At 60.4% G+C, this 23,655-nt stretch overlaps 2 protein-coding genes across 5 annotated transcripts; both read right to left on the bottom strand.

Annotated features, from left to right (window-relative positions):
• Window positions 1–584: 584 nt before the first annotated feature.
• On the bottom strand, window positions 585–15,984 carry NECTIN4 (nectin cell adhesion molecule 4). 2 transcript variants are annotated; one of them, XM_090127033.1, is made up of 9 exons: window positions 15,784–15,984; window positions 10,911–11,264; window positions 8,884–9,174; window positions 7,681–7,795; window positions 6,786–6,949; window positions 5,325–5,472; window positions 4,054–4,132; window positions 3,164–3,283; window positions 585–2,544 (listed from the first exon to the last, which is right to left on the bottom strand). In XM_090127033.1, the coding sequence occupies exons 1-9, from the start codon at window positions 15,848–15,850 to the stop codon at window positions 2,293–2,295; spliced, it is 1,590 nt and encodes a 529-aa protein (XP_089983159.1). In that variant the 5' UTR covers window positions 15,851–15,984; the 3' UTR covers window positions 585–2,292. The 2 variants fall into 2 exon arrangements, with proteins under 2 accessions (XP_089983159.1, XP_031464598.2); XM_031608738.2 differs by lacking the exon at window positions 15,784–15,984 and having other exon boundaries at window positions 10,911–14,616.
• A 148-nt stretch (window positions 15,985–16,132) lies between these two features.
• On the bottom strand, window positions 16,133–20,301 carry LOC116238839 (lens fiber membrane intrinsic protein). 3 transcript variants are annotated; one of them, XM_090127115.1, is made up of 5 exons: window positions 19,746–20,301; window positions 18,824–18,992; window positions 18,148–18,288; window positions 17,245–17,361; window positions 16,133–16,284 (listed from the first exon to the last, which is right to left on the bottom strand). In XM_090127115.1, the coding sequence occupies exons 1-5, from the start codon at window positions 19,983–19,985 to the stop codon at window positions 16,259–16,261; spliced, it is 693 nt and encodes a 230-aa protein (XP_089983241.1). In that variant the 5' UTR covers window positions 19,986–20,301; the 3' UTR covers window positions 16,133–16,258. The 3 variants fall into 3 exon arrangements, with proteins under 3 accessions (XP_089983241.1, XP_089983240.1, XP_089983242.1); XM_090127114.1 differs by lacking the exon at window positions 16,133–16,284 and adding an exon at window positions 16,505–16,744; XM_090127116.1 differs by lacking the exons at window positions 16,133–16,284; window positions 17,245–17,361 and adding an exon at window positions 16,505–16,744.
• Between the last annotated feature and the right edge of the window lie 3,354 nt (window positions 20,302–23,655).

Below are 23,655 nucleotides of genomic sequence, written 5' to 3'. Positions count from 1 at the left end.
GCGCTGCATAGTTGTGTATAGCTGTGCATCCTTGTGCATGGTTGTGCACTCTTCTCCATAGTTGTGCTTGGTTGCATGTCTGTGTCCATGTTCATGCAAAACCCTGTGGCCTTGGGTGTGGTGCTGCAGTGTTGTGCATGGTTGTGCATCCTTATGCATGGCTGTGCACCCTTCTCCATGGTTGTACTTGCTTGCATAGCCTTGTTCATGCTTGTGCAAAGTCATGTGGCCTTGCGCATGCATGTGCAGGGTTGCAATCCATGTTACACACTCACACATCCTTTTCTATGGTTGTGCAAACTCTTGCATCCCTGTGCATGACTGTGCATGGTTGCACACCCTTATCTATGGTGGTGCACCCACATGCACCCTTACAATGGTTGTGCAAAATCATGTGACCTTGTGCGTGGTGGTGCAAACTCATCCATCACTGTGAATGGTGGTGCACGGCTACCCACAGTTGTGTAACCTTGTGCATGGTTGTGCACTGTTGTCTGTGCTTGGCCACAATTACACTTCCTCATCCATGGTTGTACAAACATGTACAGCCTTGTGCATGGTTGCACATCTATAGTGGTGCACACTCATGCATCCTCCACGGTTGTGTAAATTCATCCAAAATTTCCATGGTTCTGCATAGTTGTGCATGGTCATGCATCCATCTTCATGGCTGTGCATCCTTGTTTCTGGCCATGCAAACTTGTGCATCCTTGTGCATCACTCCGCACCCACAGCTGTGCACGGTTGCACACCCCCATGCACACTCACTCTCCCTCATGCATCACTGCACACTCATGCATCTTCATGCATGCTCACACAGCTGTGCAATCTCACACACACACACATTTGTACACTCTCACACATTGTTCTTTACTTTTGCACGTGCTCACCCACTGTACTCCCAGAAGTGCTTGTACACGCATGTGCACCAACAGAGCCGTGCACGCCGCTCCCAGGGTGTTTATTTACAGCTGAGCAGCGCAGATCCGAAACGGTGATGGGGGAGGGAAGGGGGGGGGAATGACACCCCCGTCCTATACACCTATGTACAGCAGCACTATCTACAGCATGGACCCCCAGGATGGGGGGGACAACAGCAGCGCCCCACGGGGAAGCGCGTTCCAAGTCGGGACCCCGCGCTGTGACCAGGGGGAGTGGCAGTGGGGGGGGATTCGTGGGGTCCCCGTGTCCCCAGCATGGCAGCAGCACAGGTGGTATTTGGGGATGGGGCACTATCCTGGTGGCACAGCACACGTCTCCCGTTCTGTGCTATGCAGCAGAAGTGGCATTTGGGGACAGGGCTCTGTCCTAGGTCATGGCACGTGTCCCCAACCTTGTCCCATGCAGCAGGGGTGACATATGGGGACAGAACCCCATCCTGGTGGCACGGTACATGTCCCCAAACCTGCAACAAGCAGCAGAGGTGGCATCTGGGGACAGAGTCCTGGTGGCACAGCATGTATCCCCAACCTCATGCCAAGCAGAGTGGCATCTAGGGACAGGACCCCATCCTGGTGGCACAGAGCATGTCCCCAACCCTGTTCCAAGCAGCAGAGGTGGCACCTGGGGACAGGAACCCAGCAAAGTGTACATCTCCAACCTCACACCAGCAGCACAGGTGGCATTTGGGGACAGAACCCCATCCTGGTGTCGTGGCACATGTCCTCATCCCTGTGCCATGCAGCAGAGGTGGCATCTGGGGACAGAGTCCTAGCGGCACAGCATGCGTCCCAGATGCAGTGCATGTGGGGACAGGACCCCATCCTGGTGGCACAGCGCATGTCCCCAGTCCTGTGCCATGCAGCAGAGGTGGCATTTTGGGGACAGAGTCCTGGTGCACAGTGCATGTCCCCAACATTGTCCCGAGCAGCCAGAGGTGGCATTTGGAGACAGAGTCCATTACTGGTGGCACTGCGCATGTCCCCAGCCCGGTGCCAGCAGCGAGGGTGCCTTGTGGGGACAGTCCTGGTGCACGGCACGTATCCCAGAGGTGATACCAGCACCAAGGGCGGCATTTGGGGACGGAGTCCCATCCTGGTGGCACGGCGCGTGTCCCCAACCGCGTGCCAGCACCAGGGGTGGGTGACACGTGAGGTCAGAGCGCACAGCACACGTCCCAGATGTGGTGCATTTGGGGACCGAACTCCCGTCCCCATGACACAGTGCACGTCCCCAACCTCACGCCGTCACCAGGGGTGATGTTGGGGGATGGAATGCAGCAGCACCACGCCGGGGTGGCAGGGAGGGGACGGCGGTCTGTCGATGTCCCCCCCCTCGGCCCCGTGTCCCCGCTCACACCAGGTGCCCGCGCCCATTGATGTAGATGCCGTTAGTGCTGGGCCTTGCCTGCAGCATGCCGTTCTCCTGCACAAAGTGCGTCATTGCCTGCTTGATGGGGTTGTCCCCACCGTCCTCCTCCTCCTCCTTCACCTCTTTGCCCTCCAGGGATGGGGACAGCAGTGGGGACACGGGGACCTCGGTCTGTGTCTCGATCTCCCGCACCGTAGAGAGGGTGGAGTAGCTGCGGCCCTCGGCCTCTTCACTCTGCAGGGACACGTGGCCACCCCGTGTCACCCCATGTCACCACTTGCACCCTAACCCCAACTCCAACTCCCAGCCCCATGGATGCCCCAACCCCCTTCCATATGGGTATCTCAATCCCCATCCATATGGGCACCCCAACACCCACCCCCATGGGCGCACCCAGTTCTCACAGTAACCCCAACACTCAACGCCATGAGCATCCCAACTCCCATCCATATGGACAACCCAATCCCCTTCCCCATAGACAACCCGATACCCAATCCCCCATGTACCCCAAGGCTCAGCCCCATGGTCACCATGCTACCCAGCATGCCATGCACCCCAATCCCCATTCCCATAGTAACTCCAATCCTGATCCATACAGGCACCCCAATCCCCACCCATTTGGGCACCCTGACTTCCCTCCATAGGACCCTCCCCATGGGTAGCCCCATGTGGGACACCCCAATCCCTATCCCCATAGTATCCCCCACCCCACGGACACCCCAATACTCAGTCCCTCTTGAACACCCCAATGCACGAGGGTGTGGTGCACAGGTGTGCAAGGCGCGCACACCAGGAAGGGGTTGACACAGGGACACACACTGGGGGTGTTCCAAACCCCAAATGCAGAGCTCACCATAGCAGAACAGATACTGGTGCCACGCAGACTGTCCCCACGCAGGCTGTCCCCACGCAGGCTGTCCCCACGCAGGCTGCCCTGCCGGCTCTCCGTGCGCAGCTGCAGTGTCTCCTCCAGCTGCAGAACCACACTGTCAGAACCTGGGGGCTGCCATGGCCCCCCATGGGATCCCCAATGCCTGATGCAGCAGGCATCCCGACACCCAGCTCCCCACATACTGCAGTGCTCAGCCCCATGGGTACCCAATATCCATCCCCATGGTGCCTGATCCCCATCCCCGTGGCAACTCAATATTCAGCCCCATGGGCACCAATCCCATCTCCACAGCACCCCAATTCCTATTCCTATAGGACCTTAATATTCAGCCCCATGGGAAAGCCAGTCTCCATCCCCAGAGCACCCTAATATCCAGAACCATGGATACCCCAATCCCCATGCCCACAGAACCCCAATTCCCCATCCCCATGGCATTCTAATATTCAGCCCCATGGGATCCACAATTCCCATCCCCATGGCACCCCAGTATCCAGCCCCATTGGTACCTCAACCCCTACCCCCACAGCACCCCAATTCCTGTCTCCACAAGAACCCCAATTCCCATTCCCATGGCACCCTAATACCCAGCCCCATGGGAATTCCAATTCCCCTCCCCATGGACTCCAATTCCCATCCCAAAAGCACCCTAATATCCAGCTCCATGGCACCCCAATCCCCATCCCCTGGCACCCCAATGCTCAGTACCTGATGGATACCCCAATCCCCATCTCCTCGGGCACTCCAATTCCCATCCTCACGGCACCCCTAAATCCAGTTCCCCGTAAGTATCCCAATCCCCATCCCCTTGCCTCCTCCCTGGAGACCCCCAGCACCCCTCACCCATCACCCACCTGGGTGCGCGTGTCGGTGCTGTGACTGGAGTGCAGACAGCGGATGGAGTTCTCCCGTGTGAGCGTCAGCTCCTCCTCGCTGTGGGGCCACACCTCAGTGGGGGCCCACCACGGGGTCCGTGGGGTCCCACCATGGGGTCTTTGGGGTCCAAGGGGTCCCACCATGGGGTCCATGGGTTCCATGGGGTCTGTGGGGGTCCTACCATAGGATCCATAGGGTTTATGGGATCCACAGAACCTATGGGGTCTATGGGGTCCTTGGGGTCCAACCAGGGGTTCCACGGGGTTCCACCACGGGGTCCATGGTGCCTATGAGGTCCCACCTTGGGGTCCCACCATGGGGTCCTTGGGATCTGTGGGTTCCCACCATGGCGTAGATGGGTCTATAGGATTCCACCATGGGGCCCATGAGGTCTACAGGGTACTTGGGGTCCATGGGGTCCCATCATATGGTCCCACCATGGGGTCCCACCATGCAGTCCATGGAGTCCCACCATGGAGTCCCACCATGCAGTCCATGGGGTCCCAGCATGAGGTCCTTGGGGTCCGTGGGTTCCCGCCATGGGGTAGATGGGGTCTATTGGGTTCCACCATGGCGTCCATGGGGTCTACAGGGTCCTTGGGGTCCATGGGATCTGTGGGATCTCTGGGTTCCCACTATAGTGTAGATGGGGTCTATGGAGTTCCACCATGGGGTCCATGGGGTCCCACCATGGGGTCCTTGGGGTCCGTGGGTTCCCACCATGGGGTAGATGGGGTCTATGGGGTTCCACCATGGGGTCCATGGGGTCTACAGGGTCCTTGGGGTCCATGGGGTCCCACCATAGCGTTTGTGGGATCTCTGGGTTCCCACTATAGGGTAGATGGGGTCATGGGGTTCCACCATGGGGTCCATGTAGTCCCATCATATGGTCCCATCATGGGGTTCCACCATGGGGTCCACAGAGTCTATGGGTTCCATGGGGTCCCACCATGGAGACCCATCATGGGGTTGCGCCACCACAGGGTCCATGGAGTCTATGAGGTCCCACCATGGCATCCCACCACGGGGTCCATGGAGTCTGTAGGTTCCATGGGGTCAGTGGGATCCCACCATAGGGTCCATGGGGTTTTTGGGGCTCCACCATGGAGTCCATGAGGTTGCACCATGGAGTCCCACCGTGGGGTCCTTCATGTCCATGGGATTCCACTATGGGGTCACACCTTGGGGTCCCACCATGGAGTCCATGGGGTCCCATCCACACCCATCCCACCCCACGCCCGGCTCTTACTACTTCTCAGAGATGCGCTTGGTCTTGCGCTTGTGATAGAGGGTCATGACGACGACGACAATGACGAGGACGCAGAGCAGCACGGCGGCAATGATGCCCACCACCACCACCGAGGCCGACACCAGGTCCACCCTCCGCACCTCATCCTCTGCAGGGACAGCGGAGGGAGAGGGATGGGGGCAGGGATGGGAATGTGGAGATAAGTGCGTGGATGGGGGGATGGAGGAAGGGAGAAATGGAGGGATGGAGAGAGGGGTGGAGAGAGGGGGAGAGAAGGGGGAAAAGAGGGGAAGAGGGAGAAGAGGAGGTGATGGGGAGAGGAAAGGGTTTAGGGAAGGAAGGATGAAGGAAGGGAGGGAGGGAGAGATGGAGGGGTGAAGAGGAAAGGAGGGAAGGATGGAGGGAGGGAGGCAGGGATAGAGAGAGGAAGTGAAAGATGGAAGGAGGGACGGAGGGACGGAGGGAGGGAGGGAGGGAGGGAGGGAGGGAGGGAGGGAGAAAGAGAGGGGAAGATGGAGAGAGGGGGGAAGGAATGGGGTGAGAAATGGATGGAGGGATGAGTATAGCAATGGACAAATGGATGAGCACACGGATGGAGGGGCGGGCAGATGGACTGATAAGTGGAGAAGCAGATGGACAGAGGTGGCAGGACGGAAAGACAGGCGGAAGGGTGAGCACAGAGCTGAGCAGACAGAAGGGCAGAAGAATGGATGACTACACGCATGAGTGGAAGGAGCGGTGGATGAGTGGACAGATGAGTAGACATGGGTGGATGAGCAGACAGGTGAGTGGATGGGTGGGTGGGGCAGGAGGGTGAGGGGTGGATGGGGCAGAGAAGGGCTGGTGGGTGGGGGGCAAAGGGATGGATGGATGGGTGGGGAGATGGATGGGGGATGGGAAGATGGATGGGAGGTGGATGGGGGGGTTGGATGGAGGATGAAGAGATGGATGGGGTGGATGGATGGGGGATAGGGATCTGGAGGGATGGAGGGATGGAAGAATAGATGGATGTATGGATGGGGGATAGGAAGATGGATGGATGTATGGATGGGGGGATGGATGGGGGATGGGGAGATGGATGGGAGGTGGATGGGGGGATAGGGATCTGGAAGGATGGAGGGAGGGAGGGAGGGAGGGAGGGATGAATGGATGGATGGATGAATGGATGGATGGATGGATGGATGGATGGATGGATGGATGGATGGATGGGGGATGGATGGGGGATGGGAAGATGGATGGGGGTGGATGGGGAGTTGGATGGGGGGATGGATGGGGGACCGGGAGGTGGATGAGGGGATGGATGGGAGGACTGGGGGATGGATGGGGGGGTGAAGGGATGGACATAAAACCTGCAGGGAAAGGAACAGAGGGACAGACAGATGGGGCACAGCCTCAGAAAGGATGCTGCAGGAAGGCTGCGCCGACAGACAGACGGACAGACCGCGCCGCCCAGGCGCCCACCTGCCGCCCTGCTCTTGATGCTGACGTTGGCCCTCGCCTCCTTGGCAGCCACGCGGTTGGCCACACGGCACACGTAATCCCCGGCATCGGCGGCGGCGAGCGGGCGCTGGAAGAGCAGCGTGTCCCCCTTCACCCGCACGCCGGCGGGCAGCGGGGCGTCGAGCCTGCGGGGGCACACGGTGAGCCACGACGTGCCCGGGCGGCACTGCGCTGCTGCCGGCATCAAAGCCCGGCGCCGTTCCCACGGCGGTGACGCCCCACAACCGGTTGGTGTAGGGCTTGCCTGGGCACGGCCAGACCTGCAGCGCAGCACTGAGCCGGGGATGGCACCGGCACCGCGCCGGCACAGCCGGGTGGGACGAGGAGGGATGGGAGGGGATGGGGATGGGGAGTGGGGACAGCAGTGGGACACAACGGGGACGTGGATGGGGGGGACGATGACACGGACAAGGGGACACGGGAACAGCAAGAGGACGTGATGGGGACACGGACAGGGGGACATCGACGCAGACGAGGGGATGTGACAGGGATGGGGGACACAGATAGGGACAGGAGGACATGGGCACAGCAACGGCACATGGAGACGACAAGAGGACAATCAGAGAGATGGGGGACAAGGGAATGTGGACAGGGGGACACTGACACAGGCGTGGGGATGTGGGCACAGATAGGGGATGTGACAGGGACGGGGACACTAGGACATGGAAACAGCATGGGGCTGTGGACAGGGACAGGAGGCATGGGAACAGTGAGGGAACAGTAAGGAGACAGGGATGCGGAAAAGGGAACTAAGGGGCACAACAGGAATATGGGAAGGGGACACAGTGGGGCTGTTGGGGTGCACAGGGGATGCGGTGGGAAGGGGACAGGGATGGGGATGGGGACAGGGCCGCACCGTGTCCAGTTGTAGGTGGGCGGGGGGTTGCCGTCCCCCAGGCAGGTGAGCGCAGCCCCCTCCATGCCCTCCGCCCACTCCTCCGTGTGCCCCAGCACCGATGCATCAGACAAATCTGGGGGGACAGCGTGGGGACTTCAGGGGACGGGCGGGATGAGGTGACACTGCCTGACACGCGTGCCCCAGCCTTGTGTGACCCCACATCCCCAGGGTCTCCCAAGGCTTCTGCATCCCCAACGTCCCCATTGCCCCCCCATGTCTCCCATTCCCTCCATGCCCTACATGTCCCTCAACAAAGCCATGTCCCCATGTCCCCAGTGTCCCCCAAATCTCCCATGCCCACTATGCCCCTCAACTGCTCCCATGTCCCCAATGTCCCCATGCTCCTAATGTCCCCATATCTCCATAGCCCAATGTCCCCAATGTCTTCCATGTCCCCAACATTCCCCGTGCCCACCGTATTCCTCAACAACACCCACGTCCCCATGTCCCCAGTGCCCTCCATGCTCCCGTATCTCCTTGTCTCCAACGTCTCCATGCCCTCAGTGTCTCCCAGCAACTCCCGCATCCCCCATGTCCCCATATCCCCAGTGCTCTCCACATCTCCATGTCCCCAGTGCGCCTCACTTCCCCCAGTGTTCTCCATGTCCCCCATGGTCCCTTTGTCCCCAACATTCCCCACGGTCCTCCAGCACCCCTCATGTCCCTGTGTCCCCAATGCCCTCCAGGTCCCCCATGGTCCCCTTGTCAATTTCCTACATGGTCCCTCTGTGCCCCCCTACGTCCCCATGTCCCCAGTCCCTCCATGTTCCCACATCCCCAATGTCCTCCATGTCCTCCATGGCCTCAGTGTCCCCAGCGTCCCCCCACGGACCCCAATGCCCCCCATGTTCCCTTGCCCCCAATGCCCTCCATGTCCCTCACGGTCCCAGGGTCCCCAGCATCCTCCATGGTCTCCCACTGCCTCCCACGTCCCCAGTCCTCCCATGTCCCCACATCCTCAATGTCCTCCACTCCCCCCAGCACCCTCTACTCCCTCCACAGTCCCAATGTCCCCAGCATCCCTCCACGGTCCCTCAGTGTCTCCATGTCCCCAGTGCCCTCACTCCCCATCACCCTCCACATCCCCTAAGGTCCCAATGTCCCCAACGTCCCCCCACAGACCCCCGGTGCCCCCACATCCCGGCGTCCCCCGTGCCGCACAGGCGACGCTCAGCTGGTGGGTGATCTTCTTCTCGCGGCTCAGCCCCGGATGTGACACCACGCAGGTCAGGCTCTTCCCATTCATGCTGCGCCCCGGCACCACGAAGAACTCGCTGGTGACGGAGGCCGAATGGTCGTGCTGGGACTGCCGCGTGGTGTTGGTGCCGCGCACCTCTGTCTCCCAGTGCACCGTGGGCACCGGGTTGCCCTCCGCCGTGCACGAGGCCGCCAGCGTCCGGCCCTGCCCCTCCTCCAGCGGCGGTCCCGGGTTCAGGATGGGCAGCGGCGGCACTGCGGGCGGCAGCGTCAGTGCCCACCACCACCGTGACCCCACGGCCACCACCCAGCATCCATCACTCCATGCCCATCGCCCCGCTGCCCAACATCCCATCATCGCCCCACGTCCCCATCGCCCCACATCCCCGTGCCCATTTTTCCACCATCTCATGACCCCGCACTCACCATGATAATTCCACACCTCCCCATCAGCCCACACTCAATATCCCTCTACTCACCAACCCACAATCCCACTCCCATCACTACCCCATTCCCATTACCCTATCACCCCACAGTCATCACAACCCCACCCCCACCACCCCACCACCCCACCCCCACCATCCCATGACCCCATTCCCATCACTATCCCATCACCCCATCACCTGACACCCACCACCACCCAATGCCCATCACTCCATCACAGATCATGACCCCATCCCATTGCTCACCACCCCGTGATCCCATTCCCATCATGACCGCGTTGCCCATCTCTCCACACCCACCACCCCATCAGCCTATTCCCATCACAACCCTACTGCCCATCACCGCACACCCATCATGAAACCATCACCAGCCTCACCCCACACTCACCATCCCATGACCCCACTTCCATGACCCCACTTCCCATCATAACTCCATTGTCCACCACTCCTTCTCTCCTCTGCCCATCACCCCATCACCCCACATCCACCACAACCCCATCTCCCACCACCCCATCACCCCATTCCCATCATGATCCCATTGCCCATCACCCCACGCCCACCATCCCACAACCCCATTCCCATCACGATCCCATCGCCCATCACCCCACATCCACCATCCCATCACCCCATTCCCATTACAGCCCCATCACCCACTGCCCCATCACCCCAATGCCCCATCATTACCCCATCACCCACCATCCCATCACCCCATTCCCATCACGACACCATTGCCCATCACCCCATCACCCTACACCCACCACTGCCTCATCACCCACCACTCCATCACCCCACACCCACCATCCCATCACCCCACACTCATCACAACCCCATCGCCCACCACCCTATCACCCCATTACCATCACGACCCCATCGCCCATCACCCCACATCCACCATCCCATCACCCCATTCCCATTACAGCCCCATCACCCACCGCCCCATCACCCCATTGCCCATCACCCCACACTCATCACAACCCCATCACCCACTGCCCCATCACCCCAATGCCCCATCATTACCCCATCACCCCATTCCCATCACCCCACACCCACCACTGCCCCATTACCCATCACTCCATCACCCCACACCCACCACTGCCCCATCACCCACCCACACCCACTATCCCATCACCCCACACTCATCACAACCCCATCACCCACTGCCCAATCACCCCAACACCCCATCATTACCCCATTCCCATCACCCGACACCCACCACTGCCCATCACCCACCACTCCATCACCGCATCGCCCATCAACCCATTCCTATCACGACCCCATTGCCCATCACCCCACATCCCTCACAACCCCATCATCCACCACCCCATAACCCCAACACCCCATCGTTACCCCATCGCCCACCACCCCACCACCCCAATGCCCATCACCCGCACACACCACACCCACCACTGCCCATCACCCCACATCCCTCACAACCCCATCATCACCCCATTCCCATCACCACCCCACCGCCCATCACCCCACGCTCCCCATCCCCCATCAGCCCACCCCCCCACTACCCCACCTCCCCTCGCCCCCCCCCTCACTCACCCAACACCCTCAGCGCCACCCTCCCTTCGAAGCTTCCCAGCGGGAAGGTGATGAGGTGACACTCGTAGTCCCCCTCGTCGCCTTGCACGGCGTTGCGCAGCACGATGCCTCCGTCCTCCAGCGCCCCGTCCCCCCTCCGCCGCACTCTGCCCACGTAGGCGTCCTGCACGTGCTCGCCGTGCCGCAGATCCAGCACCGCCACCTCCGCGCTGCGCCCCGACGCGCTGCGCTTCAACCAGGTCACCTGCACCACCTGCTCCCCCTCCTGCGCCCGGTACCGGCACGGCAGCACCGCGTCCTGGCCCAGCACCGCCGTCACGCTGCGCTGCACCTCCACCACGCCGCCGTCGCAACCTGCGGGCGGGGGGAGCGAAGATGGGCACCGATGTGAGCGCTCCGTGCAGCGCTGGGTGCCATTTGGCATCGCGGTGCGTGGTTGTGCGTGCTTGGTGCGTGATTTTGCATCATTATGTGTGGCTGTGCATGCTTGGTGCATGCTTGGTGCATGATTTTGCATGGTTGTGCATGGTTGTGCACACCTCCTCATGGTTGTGTGTGCTTGGTGCATGCTTTGCACGTCCTTTGCCCATGGTTGTGCATGCTTGGTGCATGATTTTGCATCATTATGAGTAGCTGTGCATGCTTGGTGCATGCTTGGTGCATGATTTTGCATGGTTGTACACGCCTCGTGGTTGTGCATGCTTGGTGCATGATTTTGCATCATTATGTGTGGTTGCTCATGCTTGGTGCATGGTTTTGCATGGTTGTGCATGGTTGCGCATGCCTTCTCATGGTTGTGCATGCTTGGTACATGCTTGGTGTGTGATTTTGCATCACTAGGTGTGGTTGTGCACACTTGGTGGGTGCTTTGTGCATTCTTTGTACACAATTTTGCACAACTGTGCGTGACTGTGCATCATTTTGTGCCTTGCACTCAATGCACAATTTGCACATTCTGTGTACATGATTTTGCATGGTTGTGCATGCTCAGTGCACGCTTTGTGCACAATTTTGCATTATTAAGCGTGGCTGTGCACACTTAGTGCACACTTCTTCATGATTGTGCATGCTCAGTGCACACTTTGCACATCCTTTGTGTGCGACTTTGCATTCTTGTGCATGGTTGTGCACATTATGCGTGGTTGTGCATGCTTTCTGCATGTTTTGTGCATTCTTTGTGCATGATTTTGCATCATTATGCATGGTTCTGCATGCTTGATGCATGCTTTGTGGGTCAGTGGGTCAACTGTGCACAATTTTGCACAATTGTGCATGAATGTACATGACTCTTCATGATTGTCCACAATTGTGCATGCTTGGTGCACACTCTGCACATCCTTTGTGCGTGGTTTTGCATGGTTGTGCATCGTTTTGCATCATTGTGTATAATTGTGCACACTTGGTGCACGATTTGCATGTCCTTTGTGCACAATTTTCATGGTTGTGCATGGTTGTGCAAGGTTGGTGCACGCTTTGCACATCCTTTGTACACAATTTTGCATGGCTGTACACGATTATGCACATCAGTTCATGGTTGTGCACAACTATGCATGCTTGGTGCACACTCCATGATTGTGAACAATTGTGCACGCTCCATTCACGCATCCTTTGCACATGATTGTGCACAGATGTGCATGCTATCTCTATGATTGCGCATCCTATTAACAGACTCTTTCTGCACAGCTCATGCATGGTTTTTGCACATTGTGCACATTTTTGTGCACGATTTTGCACAGTTCACGATTTTGCACAGTTCCACACACTTGTGCACACCTGATGCAAGCTTTCTGCACAGTTTTGCATTAGTGCACGCTTATGCATGCTTGTGCAAGCTGCGTGTTTGTTCTATGCACATTCATGCGTGGTTTTGCACACTTGCACACCTGGCTTTGCACACATCCACTCCCTTGGGATTAAAGGGGGTGAATCTGCACCCACAAGTGTCACACACTCACCCTCTCACACTGTGACACACTCACACTCCCCCTTGCACACTCACTCTCCATCCCTGCACTGGGAGCACCCGCTCATCCCCACAAATCATCCCTTAATGACCCTTTGGATTAATTAATCGCTACAGCCCCCAACCCCCCTGGGCCTCATGGCCCCAAATTCTGCTCTGTGCCACATTGCTCCCAATTTGATCCCAAACCCCCCATTCTGTGCCTGCCTTTTCCCAAACCTGACCTCCAGTTCCATATCAGTGTCTCATTTTCCTCCATATTTCATCCCAAATCCCATCACTGAGCCTCAATTTCCCCAAATCTGACCCCAAACTCCACTCCCATCCTTCAGTTTCCTCAATCTAACCCCAAATCCCTCCTTTTTGCCTCAGTTTCCCCCGATTCTGACCCCAAATCAGCTTCCTGTGCCTCAGTTTCAGTTTCCCCAAATCCCCACTGCCGTGCCTCAGTTACCCCAAATTTCACCCCAAATCCCTCCTCTGTGCCTCAATTTCCCCAGTGGAACCCCAAAGCCCATTCCTGAGCCTCAGTTTTCCCCAATCTCACCCCAAATTCCTCCTCTATACCTCAGTTTTCCCAAACCCGATCCCAAATCCCACTCCCATGCCTCAGTTTCCCTAAACGTGACCCCAAATACTGCCTTTGTTCTGCTTCCCCCATTCAAACCCAAATCAGATTCCTGTGCCCCAGTTTCCCCAAACCCGATAGCAAATCTCACCTCCATGCCTCAATTTCCCCCAGTCTCAGCCCAAATCCTCCCTCTGTGCCTCACCTTCCTCCATTCTGACTCAGAATCCCACATCCGTGCCTCATTTTCCCCCAATTTCACCTGAAATCCTATTCCTGAATCCCATTATCCCCAAAGCTGACCCCAAACGCCGCTCCCATGCCTCATTTCCCCCTAATCTAACCCCAAATCCCCCCTCTGTGCCTCAGTTTACCCCAGTCTCTCCCCAAAACCCCCCAAAACAAAGCTTTGTGCCTCAGTTTCCCCAAATTTCAACTCTATGCCTCACTTTCCCCCATCTGACCCCAAATTCCAGCACTGTGCCTCAGTTTACCCCAATCTGACTCTGTTTCCCATTCCTGAGCCCCAGTTTCCCCAAACCTGATCCTAAATCCACCCTCCTTGCCTGTTTCCCCAAACTCAATCCCAAATTCCACTCCCGTGCCTCAGTTTCCCCCAGTCTCAGTCCAAATCCCATTTCTCAGCCCCATTTTCCCCAAATTTCACCCGAAATCCCCCTCTGACCCTCATTTACCCAATTCTGATCCTAAATCAGATTCCTGTGCCACATTTCCCCAATTCTGATCCCAAATCCCACCTCTGTGCCTCCTTTTCTCACAAATTTCACCCTAAATCCCACTCCTATTCCCCAGCTTCCCCAAACCTGATCCCAAATCCCACCCTGTGCTTCAATTTCCCCAAATCTGACCCCGTAGCCCAACTCTGTGCCTCAGTTTCCCCAAACCTGACCTCAAATCCCATATCCGTGCCTCACTTTCCCCAATTTCACCCAAATCCCAGTCCTGAGCCCCGGTTTCCCCAAATCTGACCCCGCTCCCATGCCTCAATTACCCCCATTCTAACCCCAGATCTCCCCTCTGTGCCTCGCTTTCCCCCATTCTGACCCCAAATTCCATCTCTGTTCCTCAGTTTCCCCAAAACGACCCCAAATCCCACTTCTTGCCACTTTTCCCATCTTTGTGCCTCAGTTTCCCCCAATCTCTACCCAAATCCTCCCCCCCCCGCCTCAGTTTCCCCATTCCCATCGTTTGTCCCAACGGTATTTGGGGGTTTCAGGGTGGGGGTCTCCGCCGTAGGGCCGTGGGGGGGGAGGTGGGGGTGGGGTTGGCATTGGGCCCCACGCCGCGGGGCGTCCCCACCCAATAGGGCCGAGCGCGTGGGAACGGGGCCGGAACCGGCTCGACCGGCTCGGGGGGGTCACCGCCTCAGCGCCGCCGCGAGTGGAGGAGGAGGAGGAGGAGGAGGGCCCGGGGGGGTCCCCGCGGGGTCCCCGTGGGGTGGTCACGCGGCTGTGCAGCACAGCCGGCCGGGTGGGCTGCGAGACCCCACGCGTGTCCGAGGGGCGGCGGTGGGGCAGGGAGGGACGGAGGGGCCTAAGAACCCCCCCAAAGCGTATCGTTGGTACCGCTCCGCGCTCACCTCCGCCGTGGGGTAGACATCGGGGGGGGGGGGTCGCGGTGCCTCCCCACATCCACGCGTGTCCCCCCCCACAGAGGCTGCCCCGTTCCCACGCTGTCGGTCCACCCCCCCACACCTCCGCCCCGCGACCCCAATTGGGTCGTTCCCATCCCCCCACATCCACTCGCGTCCCTCCCCTCCCCCCCACCCCACGCCCCGCAGTGTCCCCTCGGTGCCACGCGTTCCCCGGTCCCACGGTGCCCCACGCCCCGCGACGACTGGGGACTTTTCACGGGGGGGACGCGCGCGGCCGTGGGGAACCACGGACACGGACACACGGGCACAGGTGATGCCACGTCCTGCAGCGTCCCCGTGCCCCACTCTCACAGTGTGTCCCCCACCCCCACGATGCGTTCGGACACGAGTGGCCGCGGGCACCCACGGATACGGACACGCAGACCCACGGACGCAGACGGAACCACGCCTCCCCGCGCCCCTCTCTCGCGGTGCCCCCCACCCACCTCGAGACACGCGGGGGAGACGCGCGTGGCCGCGGGGATTCGCACGGAGCCACGCGGACCCACGGACGCGCAGCACGGACCCACGCGCACAGGTGCGCAGCGCCGCAGGTGCACAATCGCCCCTCACGCGCTCGCACCCACGCGTGCCCCCCTCCCACGCGCGTTCCCCGCTCCCTCGCGTGTCCCACACTCCCCGTTCCCCTGCTCTCCCGGTGCCGGTGTCGGTCCCGGTTTCTACTTACCGGTGACGAGGAGGAGTATGAGGAGGCTGAAGGCGGCCGCCCCGGGCCGCATCCCGCGTGGGGCCATGCGGACACGGCTGGGCTCAGGGCGCTGCTCGTATCCCGCTCAGCACCATATGGGCCGAACCGGGCCGCGGTGGGGGGGGCGGCGGCTCCGGGGCCGTGCGGCGGTACTGAGCCGCAGGGAACCGGGACGGGACGGTGGGGGCGTGGCTAAAGGGAGGGGGCGTGGTTTAAGGGGGTGTGGCCTCGGGGTGGGGCCGGGCGGGGCGGACCGGTCCGGCAGGTCCGGGCGGGGCGGGGTGAGGGCGCGGCCTTAAAAGGGCGATGGCGGCTGAGGGAGGGGTGGGGCCCACCTCGGGGATGCGGTCCGATTCTGTGCCCTATCCCTGGGGGTGGGGGGAGGTCCGGTGTCCCGCACGATGGTACCGAACGGTTTCCACGCAGCCCCGCTCCGGGATCCCGAACGCCATCCTCACGGGTTTTTCCCATACTTCGTCCCTGTAAGTTATCCCCATAGGTTATCCCCACAGGTTGTCCCTATAGGATGTTCCTATCGATTGTCCCTATAGGTTGTCCCTAAAGGTAATTTGTGTCCAGTACGCCCCAGTGTCTTCCCCTTGCTCCCCCCCTACCCCCCCCAAACAGGAGCCAGGCTGAAACTCCACAAAAGTCCCCTTTTCCACCCAAATCTTATAGGACACAGTACCAGACAGGCTGGGTGGGAACGGCAGTTTATTAGCACAGCAAAACTTGGGAGAGGGGTGGGAAAACGGGAGGAGGAGGCAAAGCGTTGGGCAGGGTCAGGCTGCAACTCAGTGCAGCAGTGACTGCACAACCACACTCCTGCGGGGCTTTTTCGGGGAGGAGGAGCAGGGTGGAGGTCCTGGAACCCCTCAGTTCCCCGTTTCGGAGCTCTCTGGGGACTGATCTTTAGCGGCGGCACAGAGATGGAAGAGCCCTGCGAGGGAGGGGGGGGTGAGTAGTTGGCACGGGGACTCTCCCCCGAGTGCCAACCCCACCCACGGGGGTCTTCAACAGAGAGCAGGCGCAGCTCAACGCAGTGACAACCCAGCAGAGCGCAGCTGAGACCCTACATAACTCATCACAGCACATCCCAGCACAGCCGAAACCACACAGAGCTCAGCGCAGTGGAGAACGTACACAATTCATTGCAGCAACAACACAGCACAGCTGAGACTGCACACAACTCATTGCAGCAGTGGTACGGCACGGCTGAGAATAGACACAACTCATCACAGCAGTGGCACAGCATGGCTGAGAATAGACACAACTCATCACAGCAGTGGTACAGCATGGCTGAGAATAGACTCAACTCATCACAGCAGTGGCACAGCTCAGCGCAGCTGGGACCACACGCAACTCATCACAACAGCGACATGGCACAGCTGAGACCCTGCACAGCTCAGCGCAGCAGTGACTCCCCCCACCCCTCCATACCTGCAGAGCCGATGAGGATGACGCCGACCCAACCCAGGATGTAGGACCAGGAGAAGCGCCAGGCGGTGCCCCGTGCTCCTGCCGTGCACATTGCCAGCCCCAGCAGTGCCAGAACACCTGCGAGGAGACAGCAAGCGCGGTGTGCAGCTCAGTGCTGCAGAGACCATGCAAAGCTCAGCACAGCAGTGACACAGCACAGCTGAGTGCAGCAGAGAACGGACACAGCTCAGTGCTGCAGAGACCGTGCAAAGCTCAGCGCAGCAGTGACGCAGCCCAGCTCAGTGCTGCAGAGAACGGACAGCTCACAGCAGCAGTGAGGCAGACACAGATCATTACAACAAAGAACAGACACAGCTCATGACAGCAGTGACAAAATGCAATGAATTGTGGCAGAGAACAACACAGTGCAGCAGTGACACAGCACAGCCAGAGCAGCAGAGAACGGACACAGCTCGGTGCAGCAGTGACACAGCACAGCCAGAGCAGCAGAGAACAGACACAGCTTGGTGCAGCAGTGACACAGCACAGCTGAGTGCAGCAGAGAACGGACACAGCTCAGTGCTGCAGAGACACAGCACAGCTTGGGGCAGCAGAGAACAGACACAGCTCAGTGCAGCAGTGACACAGCACAGCTCGGGGCAGCAGAGAACAGACACAGCTCATGGCAGCAGTGACACAGCACAGCTTGGGGCAGCAGAGAACAGACACAGCTCAGTGCAGCAGTGACACAGCACAGCTCAGGGCAGCAGAGCAGCCACAGCTCATGGCAGCAGTGACGCAGACAGTTCACTGCAGCAGAGAATGGACAGCTCATCACAGCAGTGAGGCAGACACAGCTCATCGCAGCAGTGACACAGCCCCCGGTGGCAGCTCACCCCCTTGCCCCCCCCCCCCCCCACGTACCACCCAGCAGCATGGTGATCCCAGCCGTGCGGGCACGCGCCCTCCATGCAGCACCACCGGTGGCCGACAGCCCCACGGCGAAACCAACAGCAGCAGCCAGCAAGGCCAGCAGCATCAGCGCCCGCGTGGCGTCCCAAATCACTGCGGGGGCAGAGAATGGGGACATGAGAACTGCACAGGGGCCGCACACAGCTCAGGGAGGCTGAGGCTGTGCGCAGCTTGTCGCAGCAGTGGCACGAGTCATGGAGGTGGAGATGATGCGCGTGTGGGAATGCAGAGATCAGGCACAGCTCGTGGCAGCAGTGACACAACACAGCACAGCTGAGACCACACACAGATCATCACAGCAAGGACCCAACCCAACATAGTGCAGCTGAGACTGCACACAAATAAATGCAGCACTGACAGAGCCCAACACAGCCGAGGCCGCACACAACTCATCACAGCAGTGATCCAACACAGCTCAGCACAGCAGTGGCTCAACACAATTCATCACAGCAGTGACTCAACGCAGTTCACCACAAAAGTGACCCAGCACAGCTCATCACAGCAGTGTCCCAACAGAACTCAGCACAGCAGTGACCCAGCACAACTCATCACAGCAGTGACCCAACACAGCACAGCGCAGCTGAGGCCGCGCACAGCTCGTGCCGTTGGCAGCGGTGCCATTCCGTACCGGGCGGACCGGGGGGCGTCCCGCAGTGCCCCCCCGCGGTGCAGAGCCGCCACAGTCCGATCGCGTCTCCTTGTCCCCGCGGGCTCAGCCAGAAGTCGGTGGCGGTGGCGGTGAGCAGCGCGCACAGCCCGCTGGCCGCGCACAGCAGCCCCCCCGCAGCCATCCGCCCCTGCGGGCGGCAGCGCGGCCACGGGGTCAACGGCCCCCCCAGAAACCATGGGGATGTGGGGGGGAGGGGGACGCGGGGATGGCGGTGTGGGGGACGGCTGGGGACGTTCCAAGGGTTCCGGGGGTGGGATGTGGAACGGGGGTTGGGAACGTATGGGGACAGCTCTGGGGATACGGGGACGCCCGGGGGGGGCATCGCAGTGGGGATATATGGGGACGTGTGGGGACATCTCCAAGGATAGGGGTACGTGGGGGTGTTCTCTGGAAGAGACATTGGGGACAACTATGGGGACAGCTGTGGGGACATGGGGGGCACTCGGGGGTGGCATTGCAGCGAGAACACGTGGGGACATCTCCAAGAATGGGAGCACACAGGGAAGGGACGCTGGGGACAAATCACAGCGACAGCTCTGGGGACATGGGGACACCCATGGGTGGGATCTGGAGGAGGGGGTGGGAAAATATGGGGACATCACTAGGGACATGGGGACATGTGGGGATGGCAACGCAATGGGGACATTTGGAGACATGTGGGAACATCTCTGGGCACATGGAGGGCACCCGGGGGTGGCACCGCAGTGGGGACGATGAGGACAACCGTGGGGACAGCGATGGGGCCGTGGGGACACACGCGGGCGGGACATGGGAGGAGCGTTGGGGACATTTGGGGACATCGCTGGGGATGGGGGTGGCGGGCAAGTGGGGTCACCAAAGTGGCACTATGGAGGGTGGGGGGAACAGAGGGGTCACTCACCTTCAGCGTCCGCTGGCAGAGTGTCCCTCTGTCCGTCTGTACCGCCGGGTGACACGGAGGGGACATCGGGCCCCGCGCACGTGGCGCTGCCATTGTGTGGGGCACAAAGCCGGGAAGGATCCGGGCGCTGACAGCGGCAAAGCTGCCCCCACCCGAGGGGACAATGAGGGAAGGGGGGGAAAGAAGGGGATGGGGATGGCACTGCGGTCCCCCCCCATAGCATGGGGACACCACTGCCATGGGGGGGAAGGAGGTGGCACACGGGGGGCACGGGGACACACGGAGAGATGACACTGGGGACACAGATAAGCACGCTCACATGTGCACACTCATGGGCACACACACACACACGCGTACATCCATGCCTACACGCTCACATCTTCACACACACCTACACAGATCCGTGTGCACACGTGTGTTTATCCACGCACTCACACACGTGTGCACGCTCACACATACATACACACACAGGCACACATATGCACATATGTGTGCACACCGGTGCATGCACATATGCACATGTGTGCACACTTGTGCACATTCACACGCAAACGCACTCATCACACACACAGGATGAGGGTGGGGGGCAGGAGGAGGAGGAGGAGCAGGGGAGGGATGAGGCTGAGGGCAGCACCTGTGGAGGCCCCTGAGCAGGGGGGGCTGCAGGGGGCACCTGTGGGGGACATGGGGGGCACTCAGCACCTGCCTACGTCCCCATAGACCCCACAGTGCCGTCAGGGGGCCCTGTGTCCCCAAGGCCCCATAGAGCCAACACTGGGGTGTGGGACCCCCACTCCATAGATCTGACACCACCATGAGGGGCTCCCACCCCCCCAACCCCACTGACCCAACACTGGGGTGAGGGGTTCCCGTGATCCCATATCCCAGTGCTGTGGTGAAGGGCCCCCACCCCATAGACCTGACTCCACAGTGTGGGGCTCCCACATCCCCATAGACTCAACATTGGGGTAGGGGGGCTCCCATGGTCCCAATGGCGGAATAGAGGACCCCCATCACTCCAACCCCACAGACTCAATCCCATAGTGAGGGGGATCTCATCACCCCAAACCCATAGACACAACACTGGGGTGAGGGGCTTGCATGATCCCATGTCCGTATATACCACGTGTTAGGATGAAGAGCCCCACCCCATAGACCTGACTCCACAGGGCAGGGCTTCCATGTCCCTGTAGACACAATAGTGGGGTGAAGGGCTCCAACCCCATAGACCTGACCCCATAGCATCGGGCTCCTGTGATCCCATATCCCCATAGGCCCAATGTTGGGGTTCAGGGCCCCAACCCCCAAAACCCCACAGACCCAAACCCACAGTAAGGAGTCCCCACCATAGATCTGACTCCATAGTGAGGGATTCCCATGATCCCATGTCTCCATAGACCCAATGTTGAGATGAAGAGCCCCCACCCCATAGATCTGACACCTCCATGAGGGGCTCCCACCACCCCAACCCCATAGACCCAACACTGGGGTGAGGGGTTCCTGTTCTGCTCTAACCCCATAGACCCCATGTTGGGGTGAAGGGCACCGATCCCCTCAACCCCACAGACTCTATACCACAGTGGGGGGATCCCACGGTCCCACTGATACAATACTGGGACAAAAGGCCCTCCCACAACTCCCCACCTCCACACCACACCATAGACCCCAATTTTGGGATCAAGGGCCCCCACCTCATAGACCCAACCGCACAGTGCACAGCTCCCATGTCCCCACGGACCCAACATTGGGATGAGGGCCCTCGCACCCCCCCAGCCCCACAGCGACGTGTCCCCCCCTCCTCTCACCCCACAGCTGCAGTGTCACCCCCCCGCAGGCGCAGTCATCACTCCCCAGCAGCACGCAGCTGTAGGTGCCCCCATCCCCGTCCTGCAGCCCCCACAGCAGCAGGGTCCCCTCGGGACCCCCCAGCCTGGCCCGGCCCCGATATGTGGGGCTGCAGCTGGGGGGGGACACGCGGTTCTGGCTGCACACCGGGACCCCCCCGAAGTGCCACTGCACGGCCAGGAGTGGGCCCAGGTGGATGTCCCCATAGGGACACTGAAGGGTGACAGAGGTCCCCAAAGTGCCGTTGGTTTCCACGTGGCCTTGGTGGGGGCTCCGGCACGCGCTGCAGCCCCCCCCCGACTCGGTGAGGACACCTGGGGACAATGGGGACTGTCACCGCCATGGACACCCCTACTGGGATTGTCACCTTTGTCACCAACCCCCATAAGGAGACGCAGTGGGGTGCAACGGGGCATTGTCACCCACCGTAGGGGGGAGGACACAATGGGACATATCCCCACGTCCCTTCCATATCCTCCCATGCCCCCCATGTCCCCACACGTCCCCCATATCCCTCCAAGTCCATCCATGTCCACCCCATATTCTCCCATGCCCTCCCATATCCCCTCATCCCCCATATCTCCTCATCTCCCATGTCCCCCCCATTTCCCCTCACATCTCCCCCCCCATGGCCCCTCCCATATCCCCCTATGCCCCTCTGTAACTCCCATATCCTCCCCACATTCTCCCATGCTCTCCCATGCCCCCCCACCCCCTCCCCATTTCCCCCCAAGACCCCCACATCCCTCCACGTCCCCTCAAGCCCCTCCCGTGTCGTGGCCCCCCCAGGACCCACCGGGCGGTTGTAGGGCCGGGCTCAGCCCGAGGGGCAGCAGCAGCAGCGCCCACATCGCGGGCCGCTCCGGGGAGGGGGGGGCGGGGACGGGGGGGACGGCATCGGCCGGGGGGGTTGGGGGTGGGGGGGCAGAGCCCGGACGGGGCGGGGTGGGAAATAGGGCCGGAGGGGGGGAATGGAAGGGCCAGGGCGTGGGGGGCACAGAGGGACTTCAAGTGGGGTCGTCCCCTCCCCCCCCCGAGGCCGTGCAGTGGTGGGGGGGTTGGATACCCGGGGACCTGGGGACAATTGGGACCCCAGGGACAGACCCCGACGTGGGGACAAATCCCGATCCCGGGCGGCATTCCCAGAGCGGGGGACAGAGAGCGACGTGGGCACAAATCTGAGCCAGGGGACAAACATCGACGTGGGGGCAGATCGCGACATGGGGACAGACCGCGACATAGGGACCTTCCCTGAGGTGGAGAAAAATCCGACCCAGGGGACAAACGACAAACTCGGTCATGGGAACCGACCCCGACATTCTCTGATTAGGGTCCGACCCCGACATGGGGACATTCCCTGAAACGGGGACCGATCGCGACATGAGGATGAACTCCCGACATTGGGACAAACCCCGACATTCCCCGATGTGGGGACCGACCCCGACGCGGGGACATTCCCGCAGCGGATGCTGTCGTGCCGTGTCGTGTTCCGCCCCCCCTCCCCGATGACGTGGCGGCTCCCGGCCCTTTATTTGCTCCCCGCGGCCCCAAACAAACTCCCGTTGCTCAGCACCGCTCCCCGCCTCGGTGTCCCCTCCCTGTCCCCAGAGCCCCCGGGGGGGGGGAGGAGGGGGAAACGGACGCTCCTGAACGGTCCATGGGAAAGTGCGCCTGGAGAAGGGGGGGGGGGGGAGGGAGGAGGGGGGGAGTTATGGGGAGGGGAGGCTTGTTGTATTGGGGGGGGGGGGGAGGGGAGGGGGTGGTGCTGGGGTGGGATTATGGTGGGGGGAGAGTAATTGGGGGGGGGGTTAGTGGAGTGGGGGGATTATTAGAGGGGGTTTAATTAGAGTGGGGGGTAATTAGGGTGGAGGAAGTTATTGGGATAGGGGGAGTTATTAGAAGGGGTATAATTAGCATAGGAGGTGGGGGGTAATTAGGGTGGAGGAAGTTTTGGGGTGGGGGGTTAATTTGGGTGGGAGGTTATTGGGGCAACGGGAGTTATTAAGAGGGGGTTTAATTAGGGTGGGGGGGTTATTGGGTTTGGGGGGAGCGTAAGGTGGGGGTT

Source organism: Phasianus colchicus, chromosome 30 (assembly GCF_987193195.1).
Source record: "Phasianus colchicus chromosome 30, bPhaCol1.hap1.1, whole genome shotgun sequence".
Lineage (NCBI taxonomy): Eukaryota > Metazoa > Chordata > Aves > Galliformes > Phasianidae > Phasianus > Phasianus colchicus.
Note: the sequence above shows the minus strand (reverse complement) of the source record. Positions and strands in the feature narration are given on the sequence as shown.

What these genes read in the sequence shown, in the direction of transcription:
- NECTIN4 (XM_031608738.2), bottom strand. Translation starts at nt 11,712, where the DNA reads ATGCACAACCATGAGAAGGCATGCGCAACCATGCACAACCATGCAAAA. An exon ending in GGTGGCGCTGAGGGTGTTGG is followed by an intron (nt 9,175 to 10,910) that starts GTGAGTGAGGGG and finishes TGCCGCCCGCAG; the next exon opens with TGCCGCCGCTGCCCATCCTG. An exon ending in AAGCGCATCTCTGAGAAGTA is followed by an intron (nt 4,133 to 5,324) that starts GTAAGAGCCGGG and finishes GTGGCCCCACAG; the next exon opens with CGAGGAGGAGCTGACGCTCA.
- LOC116238839 (XM_090127114.1), bottom strand. Translation starts at nt 19,985, where the DNA reads ATGGCAGTGGTGTCCCCATGCTATGGGGGGGGACCGCAGTGCCATCCC. An exon ending in TCTGCCAGCGGACGCTGAAG is followed by an intron (nt 18,993 to 19,745) that starts GTGAGTGACCCC and finishes TGCCGCCCGCAG; the next exon opens with GGGCGGATGGCTGCGGGGGG. An exon ending in GATCACCATGCTGCTGGGTG is followed by an intron (nt 17,362 to 18,147) that starts GTACGTGGGGGG and finishes GTCTCCTCGCAG; the next exon opens with GTGTTCTGGCACTGCTGGGG.